Source organism: Sphaeroforma arctica (genome assembly GCF_001186125.1).
Source record: "Sphaeroforma arctica JP610 unplaced genomic scaffold supercont1.959, whole genome shotgun sequence".
NCBI classification, from domain to species: domain Eukaryota; class Ichthyosporea; order Ichthyophonida; genus Sphaeroforma; species Sphaeroforma arctica.
The window spans coordinates 6,130-16,572 of NW_014039599.1; the positions used below are offsets into that span (position 1 = coordinate 6,130).

The 10,443-nt window shown below is 36.7% G+C and overlaps 2 protein-coding genes across 2 annotated transcripts; one reads left to right on the plus strand and one right to left on the minus strand.

The window, feature by feature from the left end:
- Positions 1-2,568: 2,568 nt before the first annotated feature.
- On the minus strand, positions 2,569-3,406 carry SARC_09435 (hypothetical protein). Its single transcript, XM_014296544.1, has one exon. It carries the CDS (start codon positions 3,221-3,223, stop codon positions 2,651-2,653), a length of 573 nt encoding a protein of 190 aa, XP_014152019.1. The 5' UTR covers positions 3,224-3,406; the 3' UTR covers positions 2,569-2,650.
- A 2,660-nt stretch (positions 3,407-6,066) lies between these two features.
- Positions 6,067-6,908, plus strand: SARC_09436 (hypothetical protein). Its single transcript, XM_014296545.1, has one exon. It carries the CDS (start codon positions 6,109-6,111, stop codon positions 6,679-6,681), a length of 573 nt encoding a protein of 190 aa, XP_014152020.1. The 5' UTR covers positions 6,067-6,108; the 3' UTR covers positions 6,682-6,908.
- The last annotated feature ends 3,535 nt before the right edge of the window (positions 6,909-10,443 follow it).

Here is a 10,443-nt window from a genome sequence, read left to right on the forward strand (position 1 = left end):
AAAATTATTCGATTGCTTTTACAAAGAATATAAAAGGTTTTTTTAAAACAAACATATTTATTTTGAAAAATCAATCTGTTCAACGTATTTATGTATTTAAAAAACCCCCCTCTTATTATAAACTTTTTTATATATAATATTTATATACTTTTTTTATAATATTTAAATACTTGGAACCTAAAATTTAAAGCAAATTACCATATATATATAGACAGCATATTTAAATTTTAAAATGCAGAAATTCCAATAAGGCCACGCCGCCACATTGTGTGTCTAGTGTCAGCTGCGAATCTCATTTGTTTTTTTTAGAAATACGTTACGCCATAGCCTCCTGAAAATTGAACATTTTATAAATATTAGGACTGTCACTTTTGGATTGCAACCCTTTTTTTAATCTTCTATTTTTAAATTGCCACGGATTCGTGGAGAGTTCAGTTTTATATATATATATTTATTTATTTTGTCTTTTTTTTGGTGTCAATATGATAATTATATATAAAGACAACATATTTGTCTTAACTTTTTCAAAAACACAATCCATCTTGTTAGATTTCAGAAGGCTATTTGTTTAATTTTGTTTTGTTTTTAATACAATACAGAACAAAACAAAAATACATATATATGAACAAACATTGTAAATATTTTTGTTTTATTGTAGCTATAAATTTTTCTACATTTTTTTAACAAAATCATAAAAACAAAAGCCATCGGATTGGTAGGGAATATATTAAACGGTGTATTTATTTTAAAAGCAGGACGCAGAATGACCAACAGAGTACGTATTTAGTATTGTCATAGATGGTATGAACCCTAGTTACGAAGTTGTTTGGCGTTCCTTATTATTGTTCTCATTTGTTGAGATAGAAAATTAATCATGCACTATATTAGTAGTTCCTGCTTCGTGCGATTAATAAAGTAAATATATGATATCTTCTGTCGGACATCCACAGTCTGCAATCAGCATGTGCGCATTTATGAATTCATGGCACTAATATCTGGAAGTCGAGCTCTACATATTTTGGATGATATCTCCCTCGTTTGTGATTGTATATATCTTGTTTTTATGTCCAAATTTTATATCTAGACGTGAATTGGCCACAATAGAGGCGTAGATATTTTATTTACTTTGACATACCTCACGGTGCTGATATTAAAGGTAGAAGTAATCTGATCAGAAAAGGAATTGAAACCCACATACAATGACATTATGATTAAGAGTGCTGCCTGATTCAGATCAAAACTAGCGAAGTCGGAGATAAATCTGCACAATGGTTGTAAATTTGAACATGGTATAATTGGGCTGCAATACGTATTGGAAGCGATAGAGAATTCTATGAAAGCGACCATCCCAAATCAGCTATAGCCACCAAGGCAAACTAGATATCGTATGTTGTACATTGTGCTGTATACAGATGATTTGTTGTTTTCACTAGAACAATTTCGCCATAATCAAAATCAAGTATGGTCATTGTGGCCTACTATTTATCAAACAGCATAGTGTACAAATCTATCAATCTGCCGACACGTGCAAAATCGTACGAAATGTACTTTGCGCGTGTTCAGGTATATTCCGTTCCCAGTTTAGGATTTCGCAATATATCTCGTAGTAGCTAAAAATAGATATGTGCTATATAATGGAATATTTGTTCACAATTGTTGTTATAATGGTGACATGGTCCTTCCAAAAAAAATCTTCCAATGTGGGTATATATATTTCTTCTGAATGACCTACTCGTAAATCAAAATCGTAATGAATCACCAGTACTTATGTTTAGTAGTATCCGGCATACATATCCTAGATGTTGCAATTAAATATTTGACAACAAACGGGTATAAGACCCAAATGGTGTAAGGGTCACTTTCGAAGCTCATGGACATTCTATTTAAAACTAAGCTGAAGCTCAGTACTAGACAGGTGGTCCCTAAGCGACATTCTGCAAATTCTTGTCCATGGTTACTAGTTTCTTCCGCAACGAAGCATAGTGTTTTGTACTGGCACATGCCATGATACTGCTCGTGTATACAGTGCATAGACCAATGATTGAAAGCAGGCTTTATTTACATCACAATTAGCTGACTAATCAATAATATACGCGAAGCAGTTAGTGCGCTCCTTATTTTCTTGACCCACGTTTTGTAGAGATCGAAATTGTTCGGACGATTAGTATTTGTCCAACAACCCGTTCCTTGGTTATATAGTTTCCGGCAGTGAATCAGCCTCAAATTCCACTTCAGACCGCTTCTTCATAGTATATGCTGTTGTTTAACAACAGATGCTGGTCAAGATTGTTCTGCTCAATGAATTCAGGAAACACTGTTGGTGACAGCTACCATCTTTAGACAATGCGATACAAATTTATATGCACAAAGATATTTAAGAGAGAATTTCGAAGACCAATTAGCAAAAGCGAGTGTTTAAGTGTCCCGCTGAAACTCATCAATCCCTGCCTTAGATTCTGACCACCGAGGAAGCGATCGTCACCTAGAGTACGATCATCAGAATAGACGAGCCAAAGACACATCATATGTATTTTACAAACAATTGTGACATATCTAAATATAATACAACTTGTGTTTTATTCAGCGTTGTTTTCGCGCTTCTTTCGCGATATAATATAACAGTATCACTATTTAGAAAATAGGAAATCGTTTAATCTTTGCAACAGAAGTGGGATGCACACTTCATATTGCGATGACTGTTGTTGAACCAGCGTTGACATTTTCTGTTGTTCTTGACTTTCTTGTTATACTTATCCTTGCACACATCCTGGTTATTGTTCTTGCATGTTAGCCATTCGGAATTGGGCTCCTCACGACACTCAGCAATCTCACAACCATCTTCACCCAGTTTGAATCCCCACTGGCAGTACATCTCAAATTCCATCTGGGGCTTAGCTGCAGGGCATGATTTAGGACGGCACTCGGGAAGTTTACATCCATCGTGACCAGTCTTGTACCCATTGTCACACGGGGACTTGCTCGGAATCATGTCATGGCATTGATCGGGTGTGCAACACAAAACCATTGGATCAAATGTGGACCAAGAAACTCCATGGGGCTTGATTCGTACATCCTTAGCTAGCTCATTGTATTTAAAACCTGCTGGACACTCGTTATCTTTTATCCACTTCTTACATAACTCGAAACTGCTGGTCCCGGAGGAACTGGCCATGGTTACAGCCGAAGCGCTGGCGAGGACGAAGGTAGTGGCAAAGAACTTCATGTTAGTGAAAATACAACTCTATGGTAATTGATCGTGTTGTTTTGTGTTATTAACTTATTTGTAGAATGTGATATTATCCTATCAAAGTTATCCGCTTATATACGTATAGTTCCACTTGTTAGAGAGCCTGTTATATTGGTAAGAATTGAATTCTTTTGTACTATGTATGTACATAAACTGTGGTCATGATTTTATGCAAGATGATGGGACTGTCATTGATGCAACTTGCGCCTTTATTTTAAAAACGTCTGATACTATTTAATCTGTTTTTGTTCTTAAGAATTTTCTTTATATAAAATAAGGCAAACAATTGTTTTAATAGTAAAAAACGAGCATAAATAAAAACAAAAATAGAAACAAAAGGAGTATTTACATACGACCTAAGTATTTAGATTGTTCACATTTCAGTTCATTGTCTGATTATCAGTCTTATTTCGGTTTTAAGAAATGCTAAATAAATCACACACGGACACACCCTCCTTGTCACTTGAGTTGCTAGTAAATATAGAAATTCAGAACAGTCAGATTAATTTTGAGATTCAGATAGGGGTGGACTACAAAAACAGTAGGTTTTTGGAAGACGGGGATTTTACTATAAAGGTTGACCCAGAGGTACTTTAATTATTGACGTTCATTGGTCGTTAATTAGTATGACGAGTTAGTCGCGCATTTTTAATCTCATCCCGATCGGCCTATTGGTTCAAAAGGTAGGGCTAATACTGGTTTGTACCAGAGATGGGTCAAACAAGCCATACGTAGGTGCTGTGAGTGTGTAGGTCCATGTACACCCATCCCATGATCGTAGGATCAATGTATGTTACTTTAAGGATATATGTGCACGCACAGTGACTCAGAAGATGTGTTACTTGTACCTCGTATTTTCACTGGTACAAAATATACTAGGTAGAGAAACTGGTACCTGAAATACACCTCCAGAGTCGCTGTGCGTGCACGTATATCCTCCCAAAGGCTGACTCGTCTAGATGAACATTTTAAGTTATCTAACGACCAATGAGCGTACATTAATAATGTACCTCTGGGTCAACCACTATAGTAAAAATCTCCCGTCACCAAAAGCCAATATTTTTGTTGTCCACCCCTATTGAACTCGAATTTTTAAATAAATAAATAAAAGAACAATATATAAATAGAAATTCACGAATGACAGCAAAATACTGAAATTGAGCATATCATGTGCTTGCTCATGCTGACTAGCTGTGCTTGCTGTCATCATCATGTCTTGCTGTGTCTTGTTGAGGAGTAGTTTGTCTTGTTGCCTGTTGGACACTGGCGCTAAAGAGTAGACTGTAGAGTGTAGAGTGACTGTATATGTACTGCGTACTGTATACACTCTATACAGTATACACTATACTGTAAAGTAACTGTATAGTTTTGAATCTATAAGAAGCGAGAGGAGGAGGCGAGAGGTGACTGGGAGTAGACTCGCTGAGTCTGGACTCTGGACTCTGAACTCTAAAGTGTGGACTCTGGAGTGTGGACTCTGGACTCTGGTAAGACCGTAAGTCTGAGCTCTGGGATTCTACATAGAGCCTAACCTCATTACGTTTCCCTTTAAAACGAAAAAAGAAAGAAAGAAAAAGCGTTTACATACGTTAAAAGTTTATTGTATTTTTTTGAGGCGGCCTAACTGTCACGAATTGTCCTATTTTTCACTTTGTGTCAGTTGTGAATAGTTTCAAATCGCCTGTTCATAAAAATAGAGCCCATTTTTATAAAAACAAATAAAAAATTGAACCCTCAGCCGGGCCTCAGGCATATAGGAGTGAAGATCACTGAAGTCAGTGAAGGAATTCGGAAGAATCAAGATCAAGAGTAAAAGCTGAGTCAGCCTGCAAACCAAGATATTATTTATCACTTTCGTTTGTCAATATTTATTGGCTATTGCTACATATGAAGGGGGAGCATTACTCTGTATTAATCAGACAGTCTCAGTCTCACAGAGTGACAGTGTCAGACTTTCAGTCTTTTTTAGTATTTACCATGTATTTCTTAATTTTTTAAATACAACCATATAAACCTTCTTGTGCTCAATACTGAATACTGAATAGTGATTAGTGAATACATACGTATTTAATATTTACCCTAATACTGAATACATACACAAAAATAATCATATAAATTGTTTGTTTTTAAAAGATTTAAACAATAATAGTAAAGTAAATATGTTAGATGTATCCCTGGATCTATTTATAGCAGACTTTTATTAAAAAAAAAGGAACAATGGAGTCAGAAACTCAGAGACTCAAAATCCTATAGAACTCTGCACTCTGTAGCAAGAATCTGTAAAACAAAAGCAAAATTGAGTAAACTAAGTCAAAAATCGAGTAAGTCAAAAGGCTCGAAAACAATTGGTCTCAGCGGGAACCAGTTCGGAATGGTTAAAACTTTATGCTGCTGCATAAAATTCGAATATGGAATGAGATCCAGAATACAAATATAGAAAACACTCAAAATTACCTATTACTCATGCTACGATCTATACCTCTTGCGGACTGCAACTTGCAACACAACAAACTCGTGATGCTTAAAACTACTCATTGTACATACTCAAACGCTCCGGGCGGGCCTCCGGCTCAACACGCATAAACATTTAAAAAAACCATAACCTACTATTTTTTGGATAGAAATTTGTCCAGAGCCTCAGTGAGGGCCATGTGAAAACCTTCAAATTTTGAACTATTACTTAGAAACTTGAGGATCGAAATATCGGTAAAATATACTGTGTTGTTACCTGGTGAATAGCTCGACACGCATCAAATTTGTTTTTTGGCATGGGTATTAAAGCGTTAAAAAATCATACATAAGTGTCAGAATCACTCGAACGTAAACAACAACGAATACTACAACTTTATCTCGCCACCAAAATGAAGTTCTTTACCACTACCCTTGTCCTCGCCAGCGCTTCGGCTGTTACCATTGCCAGTTCCCCCGGAACCAGCAGTTTCGAGCTGTGTAAGAAGTGGATCAAAGACAACGAATGTCCAGTAGGTTTTAAATACAACGAACTAGCTAAGGATGTCCGAATTAAGCCCCATGGAGTTTCTTGGTCCACATTTGACCCTATGGTTTTGTGTTGCACACCCGATCAGTGCCATGACATGATACCGTGTGGGTCTCCATGTGACAATGGATACAAGACTGGTCACGATGGATGTGAACTTCCCGAGTGCCGACCTAAATCATGCCCTGCAGCTAAGCCCCAGATGGAATTTGAGATGTACTGCCAGTGGGGATTCAAACTGGGTGAAGATGGTTGTGAGATTGCTGAGTGTCGTGAGGAGCTCAATTCCGAATGGCTAACATGCAAGAACAATAACCAGGATGTGTGCAAGGATAAGTATAACAAGAAAGTCAAGAACAACAGAAAATGTCAACGCTGGTTCAACAACAGTCATCGCAATATGAAGTGTGCATCCCACTTCTGTTGCAAAGATTAAATGATTTTCTATGTTCTTAAATGGTGATACTGTTAGTATATTGCGAATGAAGCGCGAAAGCAACACTGAATAAAACACAAGTTGTATTATATTTAGAATATCACAATTCCTTTAATATTCTGATAATTGTACGTCGAGGTGGCGATCGGGTTCTCGGTTCTCAGGATTCGACGAGCCTCTCAGTGGTACAATACTCTATTAATGTCAGCGGGCCTATTAATCACATAAATACTCGTGTCTGCTGACACTAAACTACTGGGCTTCAAAGTCTTCTTCAGAATATAAATCCAGAATCTTGGCACTTTATGTCTATGTATCGTATGCACGAGCAGTATCATGATATGCGCCAGAACAGAAGAATATGCTTCGTTGTGGACATAACTAGTGTCCATAGCCACAAAGTTTTAGAACGTCGCCAGGGACTATATGTCCACCACTGAGCTCCAACTTAAAAATGAAAATAGAATGTTCTACAGTGAGTATCACAGCAGTAGGAATCTAAACTGATATATTGAAAATAAATTAGAGATGCCGGCAAATACTATCCAACATTCGTAACGGTGACTGTTTACGGTATTGATCGAAGAGTAAGTTATTCAGAAGAGGTTTTTTAACCCACTTTGAAAGAAAGAAAGGTTGCCAGAACCATATCACCACCCGAAGAACAATTGTAAACAGATAGTACTTCCTATAGCATATGTCTGTTTTTAGCTGCGATTTGTTTTGCAAAACACCAAAAGAGAAGGAAGAAGTGAACGGAATGTACCTTAAACGAGCAAAGTTTCACGGAGTGTCTTTCGCTATAAATTTAGTTTAATTACTGTAGGTGGCCAGGAGACTGAGAAACTTTTACATGACAGTACATTATGCTGTGTAGTTGATAGTAGGCTATGTCCATGATTGGTTTGTCCCTTATTGGCTTCAGGTATAGCCAAATCGCTCCTCAAACGTCGAATTGTCTGTAGACACGCACAATGTACAGGAGATAATACTGAATTTGCCTTGGTGACTATAGCTGATTCACAGTGGTTAACCTTTAAATATACTAAGAAGTATACCAAGCTGCCTCTGAAACAGATTATAACTCCATCATACCATATTCAAATTCACTACCATTGTACTGATTTATCTCCGAATCAGAATCAGGCAGTGCATCAAATCCTAACGTCATATCTGGTATCTATTTTACTTCCTGTGATTACTTTTAATTTCAATATCGGCATCGTAAAGCATGATATAACAATGTGGTATAACCTCCAGTCATTGGTCGTTCTGCAACGAATATAACATATGTCACTCATTATACACACTCCTCTAATATGGATAATTCACGCTCAGGTACGAAATCATCGATTGTGAACGCAAAGAAGAAGAAAATCGTACCAAGACATATAATATGCATGTTACTGACGGAAATCAAGTTTAATCACCAACGAGGAAGGTATCTTCCAAGGTCTATTGGGCTCAATTTCCAGTAAGTCGTGCCATGGATCCAACAATATGCACATGTCGCAGGATTCAGGAACTACTTATAGTGTATGGTTCTTTATTTATCTCGACAGATGAGAACAATAATAAAGAACACTAAAAACAACTTCGGAACTAACATCATGCGTGCGTATCAACCCTGAAAAATCTGCTGGCCTTAGGCGGTTCCAAATCGATTTTTGTTTTGTTTCTGCTAACATTTCCCCAAAAAAAAGTAAGAGGCAGGCGCCTATACTTTACCCTTCTCCAAGCCAGTTTCTACTAAACCAGATATATTTTTCCAAGAAGAAGGCGAAAATTGGGTTCGGGCCCCAAAACCCTAACATTAATTTCGGGCCTATATCTAGCAGAAACAAAAATCGACTTGGAAGTTGGAACCGCCTTACCTATCCGTTGGTTATATATCTGGGCTGCTATACGACAAAGACATGTCTTCTTAACTAACTAGTTTCAGGCCTGTCGCGACATGTCTTCTTAACCAAATAGTCTAGACATTAAAAGACCGTGTCGTCTACTATCGACAAGTAAAAGACGCCAACCAATCCTATATGACCTTTATACAGATGCAGTGGCCCAAGACAGTAGGACCGGGGTATGAACCTGTGTATGACCCCAGTTTTTTTTAATACATTTTATAGTTTTTGTTTTTCGTTTCCAGTTTGAGTTTCCGGCGAGTATCCGTTTTCGGCGGGGGTTCTGTCCGCTAGAACTTGTGTCGGTTGAGTGTCGAGTTGACAGTAAATTTTTTATTTTAAAGTCTGCCAAAATATAGGCAAACGTCAAAATATTATTTGTAAATATTTAGTGTTTTACTGATTAGTTTAATTGCCCCATCCATGTACTGAGGGGATCTGATTTTTAAGAAGCAAACCTAATTCACTATATCTGGTTTTGGATACAATCCTAGTTTGGTTTTCTAGACTTTTTCTAGAAATATTTCAAAATAATTTTGCAAAGGCGCCAAGTTGATAGCTTAACTCAGTTGTATATAGATAATGCTTTGGTTATTTTTGTGAAAAATAATACAAAATACATCCAAGCCAAATTCAGTCTTCAGTGTGTATCTATTTGAAAAAAATAGTATGTTATAGAAAAAAAAACACGATCCAATGGCAATTCAATAGTGTCCAACGTCCTTAATATGGATAAAAATAGAGTATACATATACTTAATATAGGATGGATTTTCAATTTTGGATTTTCTGATTCTAAAATTCCAATGCCACGATGTCTGTCAGGTCGCGTCAGCTGCGAATCTCATTCATTACGTATTTTTAAATCTGTCGTTATAGTAGTTCAGATTAATATTATACGTTGAACGCGAACAAATATAGTTTGAAATGTTTGAACGTTATAAAATGTCTGGTGGGATTGCCGATTGGGTCTAACTTACCATAGAGTACAAATAGGCTATAAAATTAAATTGTATCCGTATGATGCACCTTATAACCTCAATATTGCACCCATATCAAATATACAAGCCCGACTACTGTAAACGTTCTGCGTATCTATACAAGGGTCCCTTTTTTATATATTAAAAAATCTTAAAACGTAACAAAAGTCCAGTTCAGCTGTTGTATTTTATATCTATTTTTTGCGAACTTCTTGTGGAATAAAAAACGGAATGTCCAATGTCCAACAGTCCCAAGTCCTCACAAGCCTCCAACTCTCCAAGCCCACACGACTCACGAGAGGCACGCAATTTCAGACTGTATTTTGATATGTGCATGTATTTTGACAACCAACTGTATTGATATCAAGTGGAAAGTATGTCCTATATTCTTCTCTAGCTCTAGTAGAGTGCAAACTGCAAAGAACAGCCATATATAACAAGCATCACGGGTACTGTTATAATATTATTTAAATACGATAAGCAACCATAAACCATCTCACAAATTTCTAGCACACAAACATGTCGTTGATAACTCTCCAATATGAAGATCTGAAGGCCAAGAAAGACTTATCTGAAGATATTCGAAGTGCATTCGGTGCCAAGGGCCTGGGTGCTCTGACGATTGCTGGAATACCTGACTATGTTGAGATGCGAAATAGGCTTTTAAGACTAAGTCATATAATCTCCAAGCTACCTGAAGATGAGGTATAGCGATCACTGCGATTCTAGAGCCCAGTGTTATCTTGCGTTTTGTATGATTGAAATGATAACAGTTTGCTTGACACCTATTTATCATCTTATTATTTGATGATAGCTCTTAGAAATTCATATATATATATATATATATATATATGTGTGTGTGTGTGTTGTTGTGTGTGTGTG

What these genes read in the sequence shown, in the direction of transcription:
- SARC_09435 (XM_014296544.1), bottom strand. Translation starts at nt 3,223, where the DNA reads ATGAAGTTCTTTGCCACTACCTTCGTCCTCGCCAGCGCTTCGGCTGTA.
- SARC_09436 (XM_014296545.1), top strand. Translation starts at nt 6,109, where the DNA reads ATGAAGTTCTTTACCACTACCCTTGTCCTCGCCAGCGCTTCGGCTGTT.